General features: G+C 42.7%; 1 protein-coding gene across 9 annotated transcripts in view; it reads right to left on the reverse strand.

Annotated features, from left to right (window-relative positions):
- Positions 1 to 738: 738 nt before the first annotated feature.
- LOC106570114 (ubiquitin-associated protein 2-like) overlaps positions 739 to 26,259 on the reverse strand; it is a 56,969-nt gene continuing 31,448 nt past the window's right edge. For 3 of the 9 annotated variants that reach the window (XM_082961071.1, XM_082961073.1, XM_082961070.1), the window contains 18 exons: positions 25,057 to 25,234; positions 15,867 to 16,068; positions 15,345 to 15,625; positions 14,938 to 15,116; positions 14,647 to 14,746; positions 14,398 to 14,434; positions 12,426 to 12,615; positions 12,245 to 12,311; positions 11,787 to 12,116; positions 11,227 to 11,325; positions 9,524 to 9,577; positions 9,297 to 9,378; positions 8,724 to 8,944; positions 8,311 to 8,416; positions 5,087 to 5,212; positions 3,614 to 3,684; positions 3,260 to 3,463; positions 739 to 3,160 (listed from right to left, as the gene is read on the reverse strand). In XM_082961071.1, coding sequence (XP_082817197.1) covers positions 3,062 to 3,160; positions 3,260 to 3,463; positions 3,614 to 3,684; positions 5,087 to 5,212; positions 8,311 to 8,416; positions 8,724 to 8,944; positions 9,297 to 9,378; positions 9,524 to 9,577; positions 11,227 to 11,325; positions 11,787 to 12,116; positions 12,245 to 12,311; positions 12,426 to 12,615; positions 14,398 to 14,434; positions 14,647 to 14,746; positions 14,938 to 15,116; positions 15,345 to 15,625; positions 15,867 to 16,068; positions 25,057 to 25,234 — 2,626 coding nt within the window. In that variant the 3' untranslated portion in view covers positions 739 to 3,061. The remainder of the gene's footprint in view (positions 3,161 to 3,259; positions 3,464 to 3,613; positions 3,685 to 5,086; positions 5,213 to 8,310; positions 8,417 to 8,723; positions 8,945 to 9,296; positions 9,379 to 9,523; positions 9,578 to 11,226; positions 11,326 to 11,786; positions 12,117 to 12,244; positions 12,312 to 12,425; positions 12,616 to 14,397; positions 14,435 to 14,646; positions 14,747 to 14,937; positions 15,117 to 15,344; positions 15,626 to 15,866; positions 16,069 to 25,056; positions 25,235 to 26,259) is intronic. The other 6 variants (XM_014142139.3, XM_014142138.3, XM_014142133.3 and 3 more) reach the window with 5 other exon arrangements.

Genomic DNA, 26,259 nt, shown 5'->3' on the forward strand with positions numbered 1-26,259 from the left:
GGACGCTTTTCCCGTGCTTCATTTTCATGCCAGCCAGGTAGGCAGGCTATACTCCTGTTGCAAAGAGAAGCAATGTGCATAATTAGGAAAATTGAGAAATAAATATAGTAAGCATAGCCTATACAAAGATGAGATCCTCTTTTTAAAAAGAGGCCATCACGGTTCTCACGCAATTGCATAGCCTATAAAAATGTTGCGCAACATGAGCTCTCATTTAGTGTTCGATTTGATTTTCGATTACATTTGCATGGCTGTCAGAGGGATTAGAGACAACAGTGCTGAGTACCAGGCAGATTGCAAGTGTGGTAGGCTACTAATGACCATCAGCAGCGTCAGAGCTTGGAGAAGCCTAAATATCGTGACTAAAAGGTCACGTGGAATTTGACTGCAGTCATGACTCGTGACCGCAGGGTTGGAGGTAATAAGGTCACCATAACAGCCATAGTACCAAGTATTCACCATGCAGAGTTCTACAGAGAAAAAGGTCTGCCCACCACCTTGGATGACTAGAGCAGAGACGTCCAATCCTGTTAATTTAAGGCTGTCCTTGAGGGTTCCCTTCAATTCATGTCTTTTGAACTACTATTCAACCAAATTATACTAAAAATAAATAAATATAAGATAAAGGGAAACTTGCAGAATGACAGCCCCAAGACCAAGGCTGGGCACCACTGTGTTCAGCTGACTAAATTGAAAAAGACACTGCTGTATTTAAAAGCCACAAGATACAAGCCAAAATGATGAAAATGTATTTTTCCTGTTTATTTAATATTTATATATTTTTTTTTACAAAATAAAAAACATGAAACAAAAAAGCTAACAAGTCTGATTTGGGAAGGGGGAAAGCCATTGAACAAACAAGGACTACAGTACTTGTGTGTGTGTGTGAGATATACACTACATGGCCAAATGTATGTGTGGACACCTGCTCGAACATCTCATTCCAAAATCATGGGCATTCATATGGAGTTGGTCCCCCCTTTGCTGCGACAACAGCCTTCACTCTTCTGGGAAGGCTTTCCACTACATTCTGGAACATTGCTGAGGAGACTTACTTCCATTCAGCCACAAGAGCATTAGTGAGGTCGGGCATTGATGTTGGGCAATTAGGCCTGGCTCGCAGTCGGTATTCCAATTCATCCTAAAGGTGTTTGATGGGGTTGAGGTCAGGGCTCTGTGCAGGCCAGTCAAGTTCTTCCACACCAATCTCAACAAACCATTTCTGTATGGACTCTGTGTACAGGGGCATTGTCATGCTGAAACAGGAAAGGGCCTTCCCCAAACTGTTGCCACAAAGTTGGAAGCACAGAAACGTCTAGAATGTTATTGCATGCTGTAGCGTTAGCATTTCCCTTCACTAGAACTAAGGGGCCTGAACCATGAAAAACCACCCCTAGACCATTATCCCGCCGCCAAACTTTACAAATGGCACTATGCATTTGGGTAGGTAGCATTCTCCTGGCATCCACCAAACTTAAATTCGTCCATTGGACTGCCAGAGAGCAAAGTGTAATTCATCAGCCCCCGAGAACACGTTTACACTGCTCCGGAGTCCAATGGCTGCGAGCTTTACACCACTCCAGCCAACACTTGGCATTGCGCATGGTGATCTTAGGCTTGTGTGCGGCTGCTCGACCATGGAAACCCATTTCATGAAGCACCGATGAACAGTTCTGCTGATGATGCTTCCAAAGGCAGTTTGGAACTCAGTAGTGAGTGTGGGAACCGAGGACAGACGATTTTTACGTGCTACGCGCTTCAGCACTCGGTGGTCCCGTCCCGTGAGCTTGTGTGGCCTACTACTTTGCGGCTGAGCCGTTGTTGCTTCTAGACGTTTCCACGTCACAATAACAGCACTTACAGTTGACTGGGGCAGCTCTAGCTGGGCAGAAAAGGTTATAGGATGTCTCCTTTCCAACAAGTCAATTCATGACGGTGCCACTTTGAAAGTCACTGAGCTCTTCAGTACAGGCCATTCTACGGTCAATGTTTGTTTATGGAGTGATGGCTGTGTGCTCAATTTCATACACCTGAAATAGCTAAATAGACTAATATGAATGTGTCCACATACTTTTGGCCATGTAGTGCATATGTGTACACATACTGATCCATCCATTTAAAAAACACAGTACAAAAAGAAAATCACTGACCAAAAAAAAAAAAAAGAACATTTTGTCCATCAGTAATCATTGCTGCAGGTTTCCTAATAATATATTGGGGGGACAGGTGTAGTGAGCGTGTAGGGGATTAGAAAAATAACTCGAACACATAGGTAAGGGTGTGCCCTGGCCTCTCGTACAACAATATTGTACTGCAGAATCTACAAATGTAAAAAAAACATGGGTAAAGCTAATTTGCAACATAAAATAATGGGAAATAATTTCAATTGGTATCAGTTTGAGGGACCACCAGTGTACACACACAATATAGATATCTATATCTAGATTTATCTATATATATATCTATAGTAAAAAATAAAACTTCACAACTCCTCTGTCAATTTAGAGAAACCATTAGTGAAACTAAAATGTTGTAAAAACCAAATGGGAAACCAAGGAAAAGTTCATCTGCCTTTGGGTTTAGGGTGGGAACGATACATTTTGACCAAGTATAAGGAGGTGAGGGGAGAAATAGAAAGCCAGCCTGTCCCCCACCTTCAGATTTCTTTGTTCCTCCCATCAGTAAAAACAAAAACATTATTCTTTTAGAAAACAGTTCTATGTTACATACAACAGAGTGAAAGGGGGGGGGGGGGGGGGGGGGGGTTGAACACGATACAAAATTCCAAACACTCAATAATCAGCTCTTAACGATCTGTTACTATAACCATTTAACTCCGCCCCCCTCTTTTTAAGACTGCCCCCATGCTCTCCTCGCCACACTAGTGCTTTCCCTCAGCACATCGCCACCCGTGGCAGTGGTGAGTACTGCCGGTGTGCTGAGCCAAAAGAATGGGGAGGGGATCACTGTAGGAGAGCGGGGATTATATGGAGACCATTTGTGGGGAAGGATGCCCCCCTTTGTCAGACTTCGGGAGAGGGGGCTGGATGATGGGCGGGTGTTAGTTGGCCCCCCAGTTGTAGCTGTTGTATGCAGACTTGTTGATCTGGGTCTTCTGTTGAAGCGAAGCATTCTGGCTGCGCTGTCCAGTGCCACCACTCTGTTAGGAGAGAAGATAGGAAGAGACCATAGGCAAGGTATCCTGTGCCAACTATTTCTCTACAAGATAGTGTCGCGCCGTCACACACACACACAGTACCTGTCCATCCTGCTGCAGATGGTGGTGCAGGATCTGCGAGTGGGGCTGCTGGTGCGGTGCCAGGATGTGCATGAAGGGGGCTGGAGCATAACCAGCCGCAGCTGGGGGGTTGATGGGACCACCGCCGCCCAGGGCCGGGGGCAGGCTGAAGGAAGCTGCCGGTGTACCAGCGTGGAAACCCTGCTGCTTCTCAAAAGACTGCTGCTGAAGGGATTAACACAAAGTCGGACACCCGTCTTTTCTAGTCTGCAGATTTTACACTTGTTTTTCTACATACAGACACTGGTTTTCATATCCTTTCCATATGTTTCAGAACATAACGTTTTATTCTAGTGTTTATAGCATTATTCTCACCTGCTGTGTCTTTGTGTAAACAGACCCTGAAATGTCTGGGACCCCGGTGTTGCTTGACGTCACCGAGACTCCTGCAGAGGAAACAAAGGGGTTCGGACACATTTACTTCACCAAGTTAACCAGGTTACAACCCCTGCAGGAGAGGCAAGAAAACCCCTGGGAGGCAGATCCACAGAGTGGTCCAGGATTAAGGCAGCAGTTTCGCATGAAAATTCTGTCAAACATGTATCACATTCTAATTAGGCGCAGGGTGCGAAACTCCACACAGAAACATTAAAGCTTGTACATGATTTGCTCCTATACCATTCCTATTACAATAATGCCTTTTACATGATTTGATCCTACACCATTATCAATCCTATAGGACTCCTTGTACATGGGTTGATTTGCTCCGACAACTCAGACTGCCCCATTGAAGCATGTGCATTGATTTTGTGATGTTGCCAGGTAACCCATCTCCATACCATGGATCAAAACTCAGTACAAGGCTGTATAGGAGCAATACAGGACTTTCAAGAAGACGGTCACTAGATGCTAATACACAGCATCAGATGCATCAATGTAAGGGGAAGGAGAGTACTTTCTTTTTTTTTTTTAAAGGCAGCAGGAGAATGAAAGAATGAGATGGAGTGGGGGGGAAAAAAGGAGGATGCAAAGAAAGATGTGGCAGTGTATCAGTTCCAGTCAGCCATGGCGATGAGGGTCTGACTATCTGGTGGTGGCTACGTATTGTTCTAGCACACCACTATCCCACTGCACTCGGAGGTCGGAAGCATCCATTTCAAGGGAAAAGCAGAGAAGAGACAAAGCCTGAAAACCCGATGCTTCCGGTTTGATGCGTTAGGTTAGTCCCCCTGTATCGCCATGGAGACGCAGGACAGGGTCAACAAATGTGCGGCACAGAGAACAGAAAAACCCGAGATTCTAACCTCCGGCGGTCACTCACACGACAACTCCAGTTTACCGTTACCTAGCATTAGCCTCAAACTCAGGAAATTCACTTTAACTACATTAAAAAAAAACACATTCCCTTTTATCTGCTGTACAGACTAACTAATATATATATATATATATATATATGAAGAGTATCACTTTGTAAACATGATACCTTCATACCCCAGTCTCCTGTCCCCATTTCAGAGCATGGCCGTTCAACAGGCAGGGCCTCCATGTTGTCACTCGTTCAGCACCCTTGGTGTGTGTATCCTGTGTCAACCACACATGACAACGGGCAGAGAGGTACTGCTGACACATACATTTAAGCAAGCACACGTTGGTGGAAAGCTGGCAGCAGAGTGTGCATGGACCAGGGCTAGTCAACTGTTAAGTGGTAGTATTGGGGCATGGAGGCAGAGGGTGGCGGTTGACTGCATAACGTGCATTTGTGTGGTGCAGACGGTAAGCAGCGATGAGTGAGAGGATGGAGGTGATGACGGCGCGAGGAAGTGAGGGTTGGCGTGTGGCGGCACTCACCGACTCCAGGCCCGCTGACAGAGCTGGCTTGCTTGTTTTGTGCAGAAGCGGCGGCGGCCACGGCAGTGCCGTATCCACCCTTACAGAAATCCCCACTCCCTGAAGCCTGGCCCATATCCTCATAGCCTGAAACAGTCAGACGCAGCCCACAGCGTTAGACACACCAGGCAGGGTTAGGGGGTGTCAGGCGGGGTGGGGTGGAGGCAGGAAGCAGAAGGTGGTGCAGATAGCAGAAGGTGCTGTGTGACCAAGTGGATAGAGGGAGAGAGATAGGATGATGGAAGGATAGAGGTGAAAGGATAGAGGTGGAGAAATGGAAGTTAAGATGACCTCCATGTGGGAGGGGGTGGAAGGTGGAGGGTGTAGCCGGAAGCCCAACTCCAGTTGTTGAATGAGCAGAAGCAAGCAATGATGGGCAAAAGCAACAGAACACCCACCACCCTACTCCCCCGAAATATATGTAATAAAATGGCCATCGATACAGTTCACTTTAACTCAAACTACTAAAATAGAACAAATGACCGTACTAACAAAAAAAGGTACAAGGGTAAACTATATAGCCTTCCCCATTCAAAAGAATGAGAGTTGCAGAAACATACAACTCCCATTTCAGAAAAGTGTTCGAAACTTTTGAAGTCTTATAAACGCACACCCTGCAAAAAAATGAAACGAATCACAAGGAGCCTCGAACTAATAATATTGGTCCCAGATCACTATAGCTGGCCCATACCAGAGAGCACTCAGGGTTGGTTGTCGTTCGAATGGTTTGATGGTAACGGAGGCAGCAGGCAGTTTGTCTCCAAGTAACAGAAACAAGTCCATACCAGCTGGTCAACAACAGTGACTGTGGCTCAGGGTTTCTGTTATGAAAATGTGGCGCCGGACATTTGACCAGGAGCATTTGAAAATTTACCAGACATTTGAGAAATTCAGATGGCCACATATGCATTGGGTGCATAACCTGATTAGGCATCCACCAACAGTGCTGAAAATGGTGCATTGGGGGGTTCTTGGGGGTGGGGAATGGAGTTAATTATATATAAAATAAAAAAAATAAATCAGGGAGGGGGGCTGTGGGAGGGGTCTCGAATGGTTGAGGAACAGCCATTGGGGAACTGTGGGGGGGGATCTTGGAGAGTTCGGGTTTCACAAGGTTGTGATCCTGAAAAAGGAACCTATGACATTTTATATTACTATCATACACACGCACCCTCACACATAAGGATGGCTCTGTTGCGGAAAGACTGATACATGTTTGATAGTGTCTTGATGCTGTATTGTTTGTCCTTCATGTTCTAATACTTTAATGTTTCCCCTTGTGTTTTTTGTAATAAATAACAAAAAAATAAGTGCTCAAAATGACAGAAATCAAACAGATTATGCCAATTAATCTTAACATAACATTGAAGTCAAAGATACAATGATGTGTGTCCTTACCGCGCACTTTGAACAACTGTTCACGTTTACTTTTCCTCAGCCAACAAACAGCAAAATCACTTGCCTATGCATAGGTGAGCGCGAGTTCCAAGTTTGGGGAAGCAAATTTTCACCATAAAAATGCACCTTTAATAAAGCATTCCATGCATCATCGTATTTACAGACTTATGTAAGATGGCCTACTATTTGTAATGTGATGAGTAGATTGGACAGTCATTATTTCAGCTAATAATATAACACACTGTTCTCCAAAAAAAGACTGCTCAATGCATGGCTGAGCATGTGCTATAGCAGATACGTTCCTTTCTTTGCACAGGAAACACATTTCATGCAATTCTCCTACACTTTGAGACATTGAAAATATATATTTTTAATTAAGACAAATTACAGTATAGCAGAGTAGGCTAACACTGGAAAACATAACAATTAGCACAACTTTGACCATATAATTGGTCTATGAGGAGAAGAGAAATAGAATATGACATCCATCTAAACTGGAGGAAATGATTGTCCCAAAAAAACGTACGTTGAACAAGGATGCTCTCCGCTGGTGCCAATAAGATAGGCCGACTGTTGAGACTTTCCCCCTAGGCTTATGGACGTGCTGCTTATGAGCATATGTCTAACTACTATCCCCCATAGTAGTAAAGTGTACTTATTCTATTGGTCAGCTTGTCTAGAAAGAAATAACCTACCTACCTACATATTTTAAAGCAATGAATCTGATGCAACTGATCAGAACTATTAGCTTAAAATGTTGATAAACTGTTTATAAACATTAGAGCAGCAATGCACACATGGCAGTAGGCAACATACATTTGGCTACCAGACAATGAAAGAAAGTTCAAAACCAGTAGAACATGAGAAATAGGCTACTGGTTTCAATGGCATATTAAAATAATAAGTAGTAAAATAATTGCCTCCACAGATATGGTTTGATTTTGGCTAGGCTACTTTGAAGAGAGGTAAAACATTCACATTTCAAACAATTAAGTAGCTACATGTTTTCAAAATACCTACTGCCTCCAGCTCAATGCTAAGTGGTTGCCTATGCATTTGAAATGGTGAATGAAAAGCGTGTTTCAATTACCAGTTGAGAAATAAAAATAGCTCTTAAATCGTGGGCCAAAAACTATTTTAAACACACAATTGCATTTAGAATAGTTGCGCAATGAGCAGGCTTATAAAAGAGCTGTCTGACAGATTTTACACCCTAAGGCTCTGTATGCATGTGATACATAATGAATATACACTCACATGCCAATTTAATTCCACATAATTATGCAAATTAACACAGACCGAAAAGCATGACCGGTCAAATTTACATCAACTGGCATTTCCATCAATGAATAGGCAAAAAAATAAATAAAATATTACTTCACAATGGGATTTTTCTTCTCCCGAACAATTGGGCGGTGCTAATTTCATCAGCTTCTCAATTTTTGAACAGCCAAAAGCCAGCTATTACTGGCTAACGAAAACCATGCTGTGGCAATGCATGCCTGATTAGAAAGGTTGGAGTTCATACCATTTCATCCACTAGAACAGTTGATGTAGACCGGTAATGTGGGCAATGTCAGCCTTAGCAGGCTTATGCACAGGCACATGTGGCATCAAACCCAACAAACCTTTGAATGTGAGAGGCCTATTAAATATCAAAGTGAAAGCACACATTGTCAACTAAACTGACTTTCAGTTGCATGTAGTGTAGATAGCCATTATATCAGTATGTACAGTGCACTGAATGACCCCTGAACAGATGCCGTTCCACAGGGTGTGAGTCTTACCAGTGTTGTAACCATGGGAACCGTAGCCGCTGGCCTGCTGGAAGGCAGTTGCCGAGGCATTGACTCCAACGTTCACACCGTGCTGCTTCGACGAGGTAGGAGCCACCTAGAAACCCACACAGGTTAGGGGTGAAACTAATATAATAATTCGCTGACTAACATATGTAAAAAAAAATAAAAAAATCAGCTGCTAAGACATGCCATTTAAAATTCCCTTTAAAGCATACTGGATTCTCTCAATTAAAGCGAAAAACTGTTTACAGTACATTTGTGTCCCGATTATAAATTAGGACAGTTCGCAATTCATATTACAAAATGCATTTGTACATGTATCAGGACAACATACTCTAGTTAACTTCATAAACGTAATTAAAAAAAATGTAAACACCCAGACAAATGATGTGAAACCTCACCGGGAACATAGCGGGGCCGTACTGGAAGGTGTTGGGCAGGCCTGGCACGCCGGTGTAGTAGGGCAGGCTGGTGTAGCTGTAGCCTGGGGGCAGCGCTGGGTTGAGGAAAGGCTGCTGCGTGTTGTGGTGCGTCTGGCTCTGGTTCTGCTGCGTCTGCTGGGCCAACGTGGTGGCCGGCGCTGGGGACGACGCATCACCTCGACCAAACTTTGATAAGTCACCTGCCCGGAGGGGAATGGGGGGGGGGAGAAAAACAAAGAATAAGTGTGAAAAGAGTGAGTGAAAGGGGGATGAGTGAGAAAGTGACAACTTCCATTGTGTTCAAGCAATGGACAGGTGGAGTCATTGAGATCAGTTAGTCACAGCGAATAAGGTCTGACTATCTGGTGCCAGCTGCACATTGTTCTAGCACCACTGTCCCCCTGCATAGACATGAGACTCAAGTCAGGGTCAACTGATGCGTGTTTGTTCCCAACACCAAAGCGCTCCTGTCACTGTTAGCACTCTGTACATAGACCATAGAATAGGAAAGTAGAGTTAGAGACCACAGATGGAGGTTAGAATGGGGCTTACCAGAGTAAGGGTTGTTGCTCAGGCTGCCGTCTCTGCCAGTCAGTGCTGTGTTGGGGGTGGCAAACGGGATGCTATAGTAATCCTGAGAAGACAGAAGAGGCTCAGTTTTTACTAGTACGAAAGGATTATGAGACACACATGCATACATATCCCATTGCATCACGTTGCAAAGTCATATCTGGCCAGTCCACGCATGGATGGGTTACATCCAGATAGCTTAGACTCACCAATGGTATTCTTGTCTGGAGCATCTGTAGGTCATCATAGCCATACACCTGTGGCTGAGAAACAAGACAATAGGGGGAAAAAAATTACTTTGGGGATTTCCCTCCAATTGCAGTTTACCATTATGAAGCACAAAATCTGAACTTTTAACCTCGACGGTCGCCTAGGATAGGGGGCGCTACAGCGATTTTTGAAAACAATTCGTGCCCATTTTAAACGGCCTCCTACTCAAACTCAGAAGCTAGGATATGCATATAATTAATACTTGTGGATAGAAAACACCCTAAAGTTTCTAAAACTGTTTGAATGGTGTCTGTGAGTATAACAGAACTCATATGGCAGTCAAAACCCCGAGACAGATGGAAACAGGAAGTGGAATTCTGAATTGCGAACTCAAATTCACCACTTTGCCTGTAATTCACACAGTGAGCAATGGTTCATTGAGCACTTCCTATTGCTTCCACTAGATGTCCCCAGTCTTTACAAAGTGATTTGACCATTCTACTGTGAAAACTGAATGAATGAGACGCAGTGGAACGTGGTCACATGAGGGCCATCACCATTATGACGCCGGCGTCCCTGGCTACCCTCCTTTCGAAACGTTTTAAAGACAATGCAATCATCCCCCTTGAATCTTATTGGAGCTCTGGTTGAAAAAGGCCCTAAAGATTGATGTTATACAACGTTTGAACGAACCTAAATAAAAAAAAAGATGCATTTTTTCAAGAGGAGCTCCGCACACGACGGAAGTTTTGGAGCAGCCTTCAGAACGCGCTAACAAGAACAAGCTATTGGAACATAAAGGATTCATTTTTTCGAACGAAAATACATTTGTTGTGGACCTGGGATTCCTGGAAGTGCTTTCTGATGAAGACAATCAAAGGTAAGGGATTATTGACAATAGTATACAAGACTAGATTTGATATGCGATTGTTCCAAGATGGCGCTGACCTGTATTGCTAGCCTATTTTCTGAGTATCGCATCCCCTTTTATCGCAAAGTGTGATTACCCAGTAAAGTTATTTTTAAATCTGGCATTACAGGTGCTTTCAAGAGATATTCATCTATAAATCTTAGAATGACAATTACATTTTAAAAATGTTTTCGAATAGTAATTTAGTAAATTGTAGCGCTATTTCACCGGATGCATTTGAGGGAAAATGGTCAACGTTACGCGCCGATGTAAAAGGCTGTTTTTATATATAAATATGAACTTATCGAACAAAAGAATGCATGTATTGTGTAACATGATGTCCTAGGAGTGTCATCTGATGAAGATTGTCAAAGGTTAGTGCTGCATTTAGCTGTTTTTTGGTTATTTGTGATGCATGTGGTTGGTCGGAAAATGGCTATGTGGCTACTTTTACGATATACTCCTCTAACATAATCTAATGTTTTGCTTTTGCTGTAAAGCCTTTTTGAAATCGGACAACGTGGTTCGATTCAGGAGAGGTGTATCTATAAAACGATATAACAGTCCTATATTTGAAAAAAAAAAAAATATATATATTACATTTCGTTATGCTAATAGCGATAGGATTTTTCGCTGGATGTCCCCGACCAGGGGTTAAGAAAGTGTAAAAAACTGAATATAGAATGACGATATGTGCAGATCTAAGCAGTCAGAAGGCACAAGTCGATAGACCTCATGATTTCCATGACCTAAAGGCAGGTTTAGTTGACAGAGACCGTGAGGTGTACTTACAGGGTAGGCATGCAGTAGTCCGGGGGCCATAATGTATGGGTTGGGAAGCAGAGGGGGCACTCCAGGAGGAAGGTTAGGAGGTGCTTTCCCTGTAAAGAGACCAGCAAAAACAAGACAAAAAAACATGTGAAATAATAGGATGGAAATTATAGTATTAGAAAAAAAAAAAAAAAGGCATACAACACACCCCATCACAACTCAAATCTAAACCAGACCCTAACTGCGTCCCAAATGGCACCCTATTCCCTATATCAAATCAAATGTATTTATATAGCCCTTCTTACCTCAGCTGAAATCTCAAAGTGCTGTACAGAAACCCAGCCTAAAACCCCAAACAGCAAGCAATGCAGGTGTAGAAGCACGGTGGCTAGGAAAAACTCCCTAGAAAAGCCAAAACCTAGGAAGAAACCTAGAGAGGAACCAGGCTATGAGGGGTGGCCAGTCCTCTTCTGGCTGTGGACATTAGACCAGGGCCCATAGGGCTCCAGTCAAAAGTAGTGCACTATATAGGGAACAGGGTGCCATTTGGGACACACCCCTTTACCAACAATCCATGTCTAACCTGAGGAGACTGCAGCGCTGCGTGAGGAGGCGGAGGAAGCGATAGCCTGGGCTTGTGCTCCTGTGGACATGGCTGCGGAGGCAACGGCTGGAGGTACCATGGAGGCTACTGTGTGGAGGCCCATGGCCACTAGGTTGCTCACAGGGCCCAAGCCCGAGGGGGCTGACTGAGACACTGTGTTCACTGAAGAGGGCTGAGGGGCCCCCATGGAGATCTGCTGAGCTGCTGAAACCACCGACGAGGAAGAGAGGACCGAGGAAGAGGGGACCGCCGAGACAGAGGAAGGGAAGGAGGAAGAGTGCAAGCTGGAGTCCTCTATGCTCTGGTGCTGTAATGATGGATGAATGGAGAGAAGAGATGATTATGATAAACAAGATTAAATACCCACTAGGTTAGGTTAAGAAGTACTTGATGCATCCATCACAGGAAATGCAATCTCTTCTCTCACACACTCACCATTAGACTGGTGTTGGATGTGCGGACTTGGGATTGCGGGAGACTTTTCTGTTGTGTTGAAAGGGAACTGAAAGAACAAACGATCGTCCATCAATTTAGTTGAATAAAGAACCATTATCCACTGGCACTACTACAATCCAAACTCTAGAAATTACTCAAGCCCTTCAGGGTGGCATCTTACTTGCTGTGCTGAGGCATGGTATTCGGGGGCAGGTCTTCATTGTGCCCCAGAGCGCTGTGCGACAACTGATTGGATGTGGTCAACAAGGACACGGGCCCTGAGCCACTGTCTGTCAACGTAGCCATGGAGACTGACGCAGGCGTGGCCGAATCAGAGGCCGACTTCACAGACACTGCAGAGCCTGCTGCAGCTGGACACACAGGAAGTACAGAGAGGGAGAGAAAGGAGTCTGGGATTAGTGTCAACCTAGATGGACGACAGCTCTAGAATAAACACTGTCTAATAGGGCAGATTGCCATTCCAAACTGTATCTACTTTTAGGGAAAATGGGTGAATAGCCATAAAATACTAATAGAGGACCACAAAACATGCACGGTTCCCGAGTACTTAACTTTTGGGATAGGGGGCAGTATTTGCACGGCCGGATAAAAAAAAAAAAACGTGCCCAATTTAATCTGGTTACTACTCCTGCCAGAAACTAGAATATGCATATAATTAGTAGATTTGGATAGAAAACTCTAAAGTTTCTAAAACTGTTTGAATGGCGTCTGAGTATAACAGAACTCATATGGCAGGCCAAAACCTGAGAAGATTCCAAACAGGAAGTGCCCTGTCTGACAATTTGTTATCCTTCTGTTGCATCTCTATCGAAAATACAGCATCTGTACTGTAACGTGACATTTTCTAAGGCTTCCATTGGCTCTCTAAAGCCGCCAGAAAGTGGAATGGGGTGTCTGCCGTCTCTGGGCAAAGAACAGCAGCAGAATTTGTAAGTGGTCAGCCTGGGGACAGTGAGACTGAGATGCGCGTTCACGAGACTACTCCATTTTTTTCTTTCAGCCTTTGAATGAATACAACGTTGCCCGGTTGGAATATTATCACCATTTTAAAAGACAAATAGCATAAAAATTGATTTTAAACAGCGTTTGACATGCTTCGAAGTACGGTAATGGAATATTTTGAATGTTTTTGTTTTACGAAATGCGCTCGAGCGTCACCTTTCGGATAGTCACCTGAACGCACTAACAAAACGGAGCTATTTGAATATAACTATGGATTATTTGGAACCAAAACAACATTTGTTGAAGTAGAAGTCCTGGGAGTGCATTCTGACGAAGAACAGCAAAGGTAATCCAATTTTTCTTATAGTAATTCTGAGTTTAGTGAGCCCCAAACTTGGTGGGTGTCAAAATAGCTAGCCGTGATGGCCGAGCTATCTACTCAGAATATTGCAAAATGTGCTTTCGCCGAAAAGCTATTTTAAAATCTGACACCGCAATTGCATAAAGGAGTTCTGTATCTATAATTCTTAAAATAATTATGTATTTTGTCAACGTTTATCATGAGTAATTTAGTAAATTCACCGGAAGTTTGCGGTGGGTATGCTAGTTCTGAACATCACATGCTAATGTAAAAAGCTGTTTTTTGATATAAATATGAACTTGATTGAACAAAACATGCATGTATTGTATAACAATGTCCTAGGAGTGTCATCTGATGAAGATCAAAGGTTAGTGCTGCATTTAGCTGTGGTTTGGGTTTATGTGACATATATGCTAGCTTGGAAAATGGCTGTGTGATTATTTGTGTCCATGTACTCTCCTAACATAATCTAATGTTTTGCTTTCGCTGTAAAGCCTTTTTGAAATCGAACAATGTGGTTAGATTAACGAGAGTCTTATCTTTAAAATGGTGTAAAATAGTTGATTGTTTGAGAAAATTGAATTGTGGCATTTTAATTGGTTTTGTATTTCACGCCGTGCGATGCCATTGGCTGTTGGCTAGGGGTTCCGCAGGCGGAACGGGGTTCCGCTAGCGGAACGTCTGTCCTCAACAGGTTAACCTACACCCAGGAAATGCATTACAATGCATGTTAGCGGATTACCACTCACATGATTGCCATGCCGGCCATAAACACCACATATTTAGACTTCATTCACTGCAAACCCACATAGCTACCAAAATGACTCACCTTCCACAGAATGCGTCTGTATTGAATTGAATCCATTCTGAAAAAACAAGTTCAGGCGGGCTTGTTAGGGTACACTAATTTAGGGGAGTCGTTTCCATAGCAACAGACTATTCAATAGCAGAGGGAGCCAAACAAAGAAAAGTGAAAAACAGAGAATTTGTATTTCTCTAAGAATCAAAGCAATATGAATAGAGGAATTAATCTCAAGGAGGCAGAGCAATATGAATGGAGGAATTAATGGAGGCTCACCTCTTTCTGCGGGGAGGAGACAGGGGTGGGGAAGCGCCGGGCCTGGGGAGCCCTCTGGTCGTACATGTCAATCTGACTGGGGTTGGAGGGAATCGCCTCACTGAAGGACAACAAGCAGAGAGTTTAGATAAAACCATGGGCTACTTTGAGAAAAGGGGTCCAGCATCAAAGTGGGCCCACTTTGACGCTGGTGCCCCACACGTGTGTGTGTGTGTGTGTGGTGTTATAGCTGTATACGACTCATATCTTACACCAATTTTGCAGTGTCTGGTATGACCAATGTGTGCTCACCAGCTGGGGCTTGTGTAGAGGCTGTTTTGAACCTGGCTTCCTGGTGTGGTGGTGGTGGTGGTGGGGGCACTGTCGTACTCCTGGAGCACAGGTTCAGAGCCAAACTGCAGTGCTCCAAACTGCAGGTTCAGCCCAGAGATGTCTGCCGAGCCAGGCATTTCCACTGCCATCGCTGGGATCTGGAATAAAATATAATAAAGATATGGTTGACGTTATTGAAAGTAAGGTACCTATTTATGAAAAGGTAAGCAGATGTAGGGAGGGAAACATAGGGGTTAGGCTAACAGTGATGAAAGTAAAGTGAATGTGTGCTCACTGTTTGCTGCGAAAATAATTAGAAATTAGGTGCAGCATGACCAGCCATTCACTCAGTTTACATTGTCCTTATGTCAGGGTTGAGCTGTTACCTTGGTGGTGATGGAGGTTCTCTTCTTCTGTTGCTTGAGCTTGTGCTGCTGCAGTGGCAGGGGGCTGGAACCCTGAGCATCCGATGAGTCAGGGGGCACCGCCATCTTGGGGAGGGCAGACACAGGGGGCGCCATGTGGGACGAGGGGCTGCTCTGTGAGGGCAGGGAGGAGGAAACTGAGGAAGAGGGGAGGAAGGCGTCCAACACGGAGGTGGTGGGCTGGTAGGGATGGCGCTTGGTGAAGGGGCTGTGGACCGGAGGCTCTGGCTGGACCTTGATTTCTGGGGGGAGAGAAGGGGATGGGAGAAAGGAATGTAGGGGCTGCACCTGACCGCTATAAAACCAATTCTGAACCCTGCATAGGGCATTTAAGATGTCTCCACTTCATAACCAGAAACATATACCAGTCATGTAGGCATTTCAAAAGCTCTGTAAACACAAGTTAGTCTAGCCACTATGTACACCCCCTGCTTTACTTAACCATACCAACTGTCCCCATGGTCCATGTATATCTCCTCTTACCATACTGGCCCAGCTCTGCGGAGTTGGTGTCCCAGGAAGAGGGGGTGGGGTTGGGCTGTCCTGTCTGGGACTGCTGGGCAGCCAGCTGGGCCAAGGCTTGTGCAGTCTTAAACTGCTCCAAGAACTGGGAGCCGCTGGTCGTCCCTGTGCTGCCTCCTTTAGGGTCCCCCACCTCCCCAAAGCCCTTCCGCAGCATGTTCACCTGCAATGGGAACAAAAGAGGAACTGAAATCCAGCAACTTTCAGGAATGAGCGTCGAACAGAATAGAACAGCTGTGCTGGTTTATTGCTAGAACTAGTGTTGTCACGATACCAACATTTTACTAATGAGGACATGTAAACATTCGTAAGGTTGTGGCAGTGATGGCGGACTGAAGATGGCAGTGCAAAATGAGTTATGCGAAATCTCAATATTCATCATCTCTAAAACTGACGAAATAGCACTACACTGATCTATTTAATTGTGGGCAATAACATTCAAGCTAGATAATAACACCAAAAAACATAAGGCCAGAGAAGTTAATTGATAAATATTGCAAACACAGTCAAGGCCTAAACATGTCAGAAAGGAACCAGGAAGAAAAATGGAGAACAAAACTCCAAGACAAGGCTACAAGATTCCTCGACAGACACCGATGATTTATGCTTTTCACCACCTGGTACGCCAAGAGTAGAAATCGTTCTGCTAAAAATCAGTGAATGATAAATTAGGTGTACTTGAACTAAGGTAAAGAAATAAAGGAGATGAAGGGGAGCCCCGAAATGTGTGACGAAAAAGCAGTGACAATGGATAAAAAAACAAGCTAACAGAAAATCAATGCTATTGAAATGGATGTTAAAGAACATATTTCCGAGAGAAGCCTTACTTGGAATACAGACTGTCGGATATTATTCATCCTAATCAGACAGTTTTTTTTGCATGGACAATACATTGGAGATAATATAAGACGAGTATGGGAAACAATAGAACACTGAAAATTCTGGGAAACCAGGCCTGGTATTCATAGCTAACTTTGAAAAGTATGACGGGAACTTATATATAAATACCTGGAATACTTCAATTTTGGATAATCTCTGTTATACAATGGGTTAAAGTTATGGTAATTAATTGCTACTTCTCAGAAAGCATTAAAACAATGGTTTTCCACTATCAGCATGTCTATTATGGCCATCAAAATGTTAGCTTTTCAAATCAGAAAACAATAAAGGTCTAGAAATCTAGGGCTTAAAAACAAAGGTGTTATCATACGCTGATTGTTCATAGTGTCTTTTAAATCCACAATTTGGATCCCTCCACAGCCTCTATACATTTTCTAACCTCTGGATTACAACCAAATTATGATAAATGCAGTATATTACGTATTGATCACTAATAAAAATAACTTTTACATTACCATGTAGTTTACCAATAAAACGGTCCGACAGTGAAATGACAAACTCGCTATTCACATCCCGAAAGAAATGATCTCATAACAACATTATAGAAAGTTACTTTTGCTAAGATCTTGCTACTGTGGAAAGGAAAATAGCTGTCAATTAGTGGAAAACAATATCACTGATTAAACTTTAGTCATATCCCAGTTTACACATTTGCCTTGCCTACACCTATCAACTTATTTTTTTTAAAGTTATATGAGCAAACAATGCAATTCTAAATAAAATGTTGTAAGACAGGCAAAATTAAAAACAGGCCTATTTATATAATGAATATGAATTCAGAGGGCAGAAATGATTAAAAAGCATTACACTCTCACTAAAGGCTTCGGTCATACAAAAGTTAGTTAAAACCAAACTGGTTCTCTAGCAGATTAGTAAGAATGTCTCACCCCATGTCCAAGAACGGCCTTTAACCTCTAGGGTAGGTGGGACGCAATCGTCCCACAATTTCAACAGCCAGTGAAAAATCAGAGCGCCAAATTCAAAACCACAAAATGTCATCATTCAAAGTTCTCAAACATATGACTATTTTACACCATTTTATAGATACACCTCTCCTGAATCGAACCACGTTGTCCGATTTCAAAAAGGCTTTACATCGAAAGCAAAACATTAGATTATGTTAGGAGAGTACATAGACACAAATAACCACACAGCCATTTCCAAGCAACTAGCATGCATCACAAATACCCAAAACACAGCTAAATGAAGCACTACCCTTTGATGATCTTCATCAGATGACACTCCTAGGACATCATGTTACACAATACATGCATTTTTTGTTCTCTCAAGTTCATATTTCTATCTAAAAACAACATTTTACATTGGCGCATGACTTTCAGAAAATATTTTGCCTCCAATACTGCCGGTGAATCAGCACTACAATTTACAAAAATACTCGTCATAAACGTTGATAAAATATTAAACTGTCATTCAAAGAATTATAGATGAACATCTTGATGCTAACGCTGTGAAAGATTTCAAAATAACTTTACTGGGAAAGCACACTTTGCAATAATCTGAGTACTGCGCTCAGAAAAATACACTAGGCAATACAGATACCCGCCATTTTGGAGTCATCTAAAATATTAAATAGCATTAGAAATATTCACTTACGTTTGATGATCTTCATCAGAAGGCACTTCCAGGAATCTCAGGTCCACAATAAATGTTGTTTTGTTCGATAAACTCCATAATTTATGTCCAAATAGCTCCTTGTTTGCGCGTTCAGTTCAGCTACTCCAAATGCAGGAAGTGCCCCGAAAATGTCAAGTAAAAAAAAAAATAACAAAAAAAAAAATCTATTTACGTTCGTTCAAACATGTCAAACGTTGTAAAGCATCAATCTTTAGGGCCTTTAGAATGCGAAACTTCAGTAATATTCCAACCGGACAGTTCCAGTGTCTTGAAAAACGTTTTGGAACAGGTCCCTTCTCACGTGAATGCGTGCCAATGAACTGATGGGTCTACAACTTCCCAGCCTTCTTGTTCGGTCTCTGTTCATCATAGACACCTCAAACAACTTTCTAAAGACTGTTGACATCTAGTGGAAGCCTTAGGAAGTGCAAAATGAACTTGAAAGGACTACAAGCACCAGAATTCTCACTTCCTGGTTAGATTTTTCTTAGGTTTTTGCCTGCCATATGAGTTCTGTTATACTCATACTAATTGCAGCATTACCGAAAAGTGGAAGAGGCAAGTGGAAGTGGGAGAAAGTAAAGGAACTTGTCTGTTGAACCTGCATTCTTTTCTATGAGAATAGATGGGTTCAGAACATTTGTGAAACTGTTGAAAAATAAAATGGCAAATAGAATTAAAACTGGATGGCGTTCTGAGCTAGATGGGAGGGGTTGAGTGGAGCTGAAGGATGGGACTAAAAACAAACAATATAACTATTGTAAAATGTACTGTGTGCGTAAAATTTAGACTGGCTTCTACTTCCAGCTTACAAACTCAGCAAAAAGAAACGTCCCCTTTTCAGGACCCCATCTTTACAACGAAGATCTGTGAAGTTATTTGGATTTTTACGAATTATCTTTGAAAGGGTTTAAACACCGTTTTTGATGCTTGTTCAATGAACCATAAACAATTAATGAACATGCACCTGTGGAACGGTCGTTAAGACACTAACAGCTTACAGACGGTATGCAATTAAGGGCATAGTTATGAAAACGTAGGACACCAAAGAGGCCTTTCTACTGACTGAAAAATACCAAAAGAAAGATGCCCAGGGTCCCTTCTCATCTGCGTGAACGTGCCTTAGGCATGCTGCAAGGAGGCATGAGGACTGCAGATGTGGTCAGGGCAATAAATTGCAATGTCCGTACTGAGACAACTGACAGCGCTACAGGGAGACAGGACGGAAAGCTGATCGTCCTCGCAGAGGCAGACCACGTGTAACACCTGCACAGGATCCGCACATCACACCTGCGGGACAGGTACAGAATGGCAATAACTGCTTAAATTACACCAGGAATGCACAATCCCTCCATCAGTGCTCAGACTGTCCGCAATAGGCTGAGAGAGGCTGGACTGAGGGCTTGTAGGCCTGTTGTAAGGCAGGTCCTCACCAGACATCACCGGCAATAACATCGCCTATGGGTACAAACCCACCGTCGCTGGACCAGACAGGACTGGCAAAAAGTGCTCTTCACTGACAAGTCGCGGTTTTGTCTCACCAGGGGTGATGGTCGATTTGCGTTTATCGTCGAAGGAATGAGCGTTACACCGGGGCCTGTACTCTGGAGCGGGATCGATTTGGAGGTGGAGGGTCCGTCACGGTCTGGGGCTGTGTGTGTCAGCATCATCGGACTGAGCTTGTCATCATTGCAGGCAATCTCAACGCTGTGCGTTACAGGGAAGACATCCTCCTCCCTCACGTGTCAAGCTCATCCTGACATGACCCTCCAGCATGACAATTCCACCAGCCATACTGCTCGTTCTGTGCGTGATATCCTACAAGACAGGAATGTCAGCCTTCTGCCATGGCCATCGAAGAGCCCAGATCTCAATCCCATTGAGCACGTCTGGGACCTGTCGGATCGGAGGGTGAGGGCTAGGGCCATTCCCCCCAGAAATGTCCGGGAACTTGCAAGAAGAGTGGGGTAACATCTCACAGCAAGAACTGGCAAATCTGGGGCAGTCCGTGAGGAGGAGATGCACTGCAGTACATAATGCAGCTGGTGGCCACACCAGATACTGACTGTTACTTTTGATTTTGACCCCCCCTTTGTTCAGGGACACATTATTCCACTTCTGTTAGTCACATGTCTGTGGAACTTGTTCAGTTTGTCTCAGTTGTTGAATGTTGTTATATTCATACAAATATTAACACGTTAAGTTTGCTGAAAATAAAACGCAGTTGACTGAGAGGACGTTTCTTTTTTGATAGATAGAACTGGAAATGATGCAGACAATTACATTGATGGAAACCACAGTATATCTGCAATAGTAAAGTTGATCTACCGCCTAAAAAAATAAAACATTTAACCTCTATGGGCTAGGTGGGACGCTTGCGTCCCACCTACTCAACAGCCAGTGGAATCCTGTGGCGCGTTATTCAAATACCTTAGAAATGCTATTACTTCAATTTTTCAAACATATGACTATTTTACACCATTTTAAAGACAAGACTCTCGTTAATCTAACCACACTGTCCGATTTCAAAAAGGCTTTACAACGAAAGCAAAACATTAGATTATGTCAGCAGAGTACCCAGCCAGAAATAATCAGACACATTTTTCAAGCTAGCATATGTCACATAAACCCAAACCACAGCTAAATGCAGCACTAACCTTTGATGATCATCAGATGACAACCCTAGGACATTATGTTATACAATACATGCATGTTTTGTTCAATCAAGTTCATATTTATATCAAAAACCAGCTTTTTACATTAGCATGTGACCTAGCATGTAACTAGCATTCCCACCGAACACTGCCGGTGAATTTACTAAATTACTCACGATAAACGTTCACAAAAACATAACAATTATTTTAAGAATTATAGATACAGAACTCCTCTATGCACTCGATATGTCCGATTTTAAAATAGCTTTTCGGTGAAAGCACATTTTGCAATATTCTAAGTAGATAGCCTATGGGAGCCATCACAGGGCTAGCTATTTAGACACCCAGCAAGTTTAGCACTCACCAAAGTCAGATTTACTATAAGAAAAATGTTATTACCTTTGCTGTTCTTCGTCAGAATGCACTCCCAGGACTTCTACTTCAATAACAAACGTTGGTTTGGTCCCAAATAATCCATTGTTATATCCAAATAGCGGCGTTTTGTTCGTGCGTTCAAGACACTATCCGAAAGGGTAAATAAGGGTGACGAGCATGGCGCATTTCGTGACCAAATTTTTTTTGTAAATATTCCATTACCGTACTTCGAAGCATGTCAACCGCTGTTTAAAATCAATTTTTATGCCATTTTTCTCGTAAAAAAGCGATAATATTCCGACCGGGAATCTGCATTTAGGTAAAAAGAGGAAAGAAAATAAAGCACGGGGTCGACTCGTGCACACGCCTAAGCCCATAGTACTCTGATCGGCCACTTGCCAAACGCGATAATGTTTTTCAGCCAGAGGCTGCCTCGATATCATTCCGCTTTTTCCCGGGCTCTGAGAGCCTATGGAAGTGTCACGTTATTGCAAAGATCCTCAGTCTTCAATAAAAAGAGCCAAGATAAAACACACCTTGTCAGACAGGCCACTTCCTGCATGGAATCTTCTCAGGTTTTGGCCTGCCATATGAGTTCTGTTATACACAGACACCATTCAAACAGTTTTAGAAACTTTAGGGTGTTTTCTATCCAAAGCCAATAATTATATGCATATTCTAGTTACTGGGCAGGAGTAGTAACCAGATTAAATCGGGTACATTTTTTATCCGGCCGTGTCAATACTGCCCCCTAGCCCTAACAGGTTAACCTGTTAGGGCCTGTTAGGGTTAAACATAATCAAGTACCCAATAATTTATTTGTCTGTCGCACCAGTAATATTTACATTTGTTAACCTGTTAGGGCAAGGGGGCAGTATTTGCACAGCCTGATAAAAAAAACGTACCCGATTTAATCTGGTTACTACTCCTGCCCAGTAACTAGAATATGCATATAATTAGGAAACTGAAATCTGATGTGTGGATATCACTTCAAACATTTGCCATTGAAACACACAGGGCTTGCAATTCATTTAGCACTTCCTATGGCTTCCACTAGATGTCCCCATTCTTTACAAAGTGGTTTGAGCCTCCTACCAACAAAATTGACTGAAACAGAGGATGTCTACCTTGGTCACAGGGGATGGGCCATTACCATTGTGACGTCGGCGCCCATGGGTACTCTCCCTTTTCGAAACGTTTTGAGAGACAATGCAACCGTCCCAATGGAATATTATTGAAGCCCTGGTTGAAAAAGCCCCTAAAGATTTGTTATACAACGTTTGACATGTTTGAACGAACTTAAATATATTTTTTTTGCTCATTCCTGACGACAAGTCAGACGCACACGGTACATTTTTACTAGCCTTCGGAGCGCGCTAACACTATTGGGACATAAATTATTAACTTTTTTGAACAAAACTACATTTGTTATGGACCTGGGATTCCTAGAAGTGCCTTCTGATAAAGATAATCAAAGGTAAGGGATTATTTACAATAGTATTTTTGATGGTTGATCGTTCCAAGATGGCTCCAACATAGACTTCTTTTCTGGGCATACCACGTCGTTTATTGCAAAGTGTGATTTCCCAGTAAAGTTATTTTTAAATCTGGCAAAGAGATGGCATTCAAGACATGTTAATCTATAAGTCTTTGAATGACAATATTACATTTTAACAATGTTTTCGAATAGTAATTTTGTAAATTGTAGCGCTGATCATCGGAAGCATTTGAGGGAAAAGATTTTCTGAACGTCATGCGCCGATGTAAAATGCTGTTTTTATACATAAATATGAACTTTATCGAACAAAAAAATGCATGTGTTGTGTAACATGATGTCCTAGGACTGTCATCTGATGAAGGTTGTCAAAGGTTAGTGCTGCATTTAGCTGTGTTTTGGGTATTTGTGATGCATGCTAGTTGCTTTGAAAATGACTGATTATTTCTGGCTGGGTACTCTGCTGACATAATCTAATGTTTTGCTTTTGCTGTAAAGCCTTTTTGAAATCGGACAACGTGGTTCGATTCAGAAGAGGTGTATCTATAAAACGGTGTAAAATAGTCATATGTTAGAGAAATTGAAGTTATAGCATTTATGAGGTTTTGCATTTAGCTCGACGCGATTCCACTGGCTGTTGATTAGGGTGGGACGCAAGCGTCCCACTGGCCCAGACAGGTTAAACACTTCACATACCAGGCCAAGTAACACGATACCGAGTAGTACCGCCATAACACGTGGAAAATTTGAGTGGCCTAGCGTCCTGTTCGCCCTGTCCCCCAACGCGTGTTCCCGTTTTCTAAACGTTATGTGCTACACAAAACTTGTCACTGATATTCACACGTCTACTCAATGCAACACATAGAATTTAACTTCACACTGTATAATAGAATACATCATAGAATTGCCGCTTTACTCATATTTGTAAATGCCTACCTGTGATATGGCTGGAGGAATGAGGGGAAGGGATATACATGCATAATGATCTGCATGTCATTGTGGCAGTAAGGGGAAAATACTGCATGAAACCTTTACTCTTCAGTAAACAAACAGACTCCTCACACACGCACTGTTCCCAGCTTAAAACAAACAGGTACCAAACAGAATTTAAGGAGTACCAGAAGGGAAAAAAAGTTATAGTTTAGGCTTACATTAGGCCTATATGAATCCTACCTTTGAAGCACATCTAATTAGTGAAGCAGACTGTTTTCCTTTCTTCAGCCAATCAAATTTGCTTAGACCTACTGCCAAGTTCGCAGGTTGTTAGCTAGGCAGCATGACTGAACTTTCTTGATCAAACCAATAATTACCAAACACAGGACTATTTTAAAACAGCCCGCGACATGGTTTGTGAAGTTACGTGCGAAATCCCACAGGAAGAAAAAAAGATGGCGTTGATAATAAGGGTAATTTATTTTTACAGTTTGAGCTAGAGACAAGCCGTTTTCATTGCTGTAAAGCTACAAGCATGTCTGTCACACTGCTGTACTCTATTTGTCCTCCCTGGCACTCAGAGGCTGCGTGACAGCGTACTTGCAAAGCCTACTAAAACTAGCCTGTACTCTTGGTTATATCGGAGAAGAAATTACACAATGCATCAACTTTGCTCGCTCTGCACCCTGCTCTAATGTATCAAATACACAAATGTAACAGAAGACTCAGTGACTACATCTCCGCTCACCATCACAGCTAAATTAGATTTTAAAAACTGATTGAGGAATAGATGTGCAGGAAGAGCAGACAGAGAGAAGCAGGTGAGTGATGGCTGGAAGAGGATGCTGGCTGGCTGATTACAGCTCCCACACGAGATATGATATGATATGCGTATGTAAGTGAAGTGGATATTACTGGACCGGCGCATACAAGAGACAAGTGGCTGTTGCTTACATTTTTTAACTGAATTTATAAACAAAACTGACTTTATTAACATTTTATAACATGTTATTTTGATTGGTAGGGCTGAAAAATTTGGTAGTATCATGAAACAATACTAAAGTATAAAATAAATGTTGGTATCATAACGTTTTGGTACAACACTTTAGTCACTAAAACTGTAGAATAGGGTGAAGGCAGTTGTGTCCTGTGGGCTCACCATGCTATGCTGGGTGTACGAGGTGCTGCTGGAAGTGGTTTGGGACAGCGGCTGCTTGGAGTTGCTGAACACAAGTGACTGGGGGAGGGAGGGGGGCTGGCTGGCCTCTATGGGGCCTGGGGCCTCTGCCTCAGAGGAGGACGGGGAAGTCTTCCCCAGCAGCACTGCCAGGTCAATCCTGCAGGGGACAGAGGTCAGAGTTAGTAATTAGCCTTGTCCGAGCCAGAACAGCCCACAGAGCAGGAGCCCATCTCCTGCTTCTGTAGCGTGAGGCAGCTTTAGGTACAAGTACAACCCCTAGACACGACACTAGCCAATCACAGGGTCTGAGAAACGGGTGTTGTTCTGACTCACGTTAGCAAATTGATTGTATATGTGATATTATGTTTCATCCACCCCAAAACGTACTACAGAGCTGAAAAATCATAGTCAACACCAGAAGTGCTTGAATTACAAATTTGAATGTTCTACACTCAGTAAAAGTGAAAAAAAACATTGGATATTTGACTAGACTACAGAGTTTGGTGATGTTTAAGACAAGTGTTTTACATGGACATGAGTTAGGATACACAATGCAAGGTTTTCAGTGAGTGGATGAGGAGTTGTGGTTGCATGTATATGGGTCTTCCTATAAACTAGGGTACCATTGAGGGTTTCTTACGCTGGACAACTTGTTACATTACATCACTGATAATAATCTGTCCCAAAAAATCTTAATGCAATCACATACATTTTAAGAAGGGAACGTCGCTATGTTCAATACAATTCACGAGTCGATTTAAAACGTGTTTAACGCTTTCTCATGGTTGGTGTCTTGACAGAGCTGTCCAAAATAGTGACAAAAAAAAACAACTTCTCTGTCCTTGCATTTATGGCAGTCTAAGTTGTAATATAAACTGAACAAAAATATAAAACGCAACACGTAAAGTGTTGGTCCGATGTTTCATGAGGTGAAATAAAAGATCCCAGAAATGTCTATGTTTACAACCATGTTAGTGAGCATTTCTCCTTTGCCAAGATATTCCATCCACCTGACAGGTGTGGCATATCAACAAGCTTATTAAACAGCATAATCATGACACAGGTGCAACTTGTGCTGGGGACAATAAAAGGCCACTAAAATGTGCAGTTGTGTCACAACAATGCTACAGATGTCTAAACTATTGAGGGAGAATGCAATTGGCATGCTGACTGCAGGAATGT

The sequence above is a fragment of the Salmo salar genome, chromosome 14 (genome assembly GCF_965601325.2).
Source record: "Salmo salar chromosome 14, fSalSal1, whole genome shotgun sequence".
Lineage (NCBI taxonomy): Eukaryota > Metazoa > Chordata > Actinopteri > Salmoniformes > Salmonidae > Salmo > Salmo salar.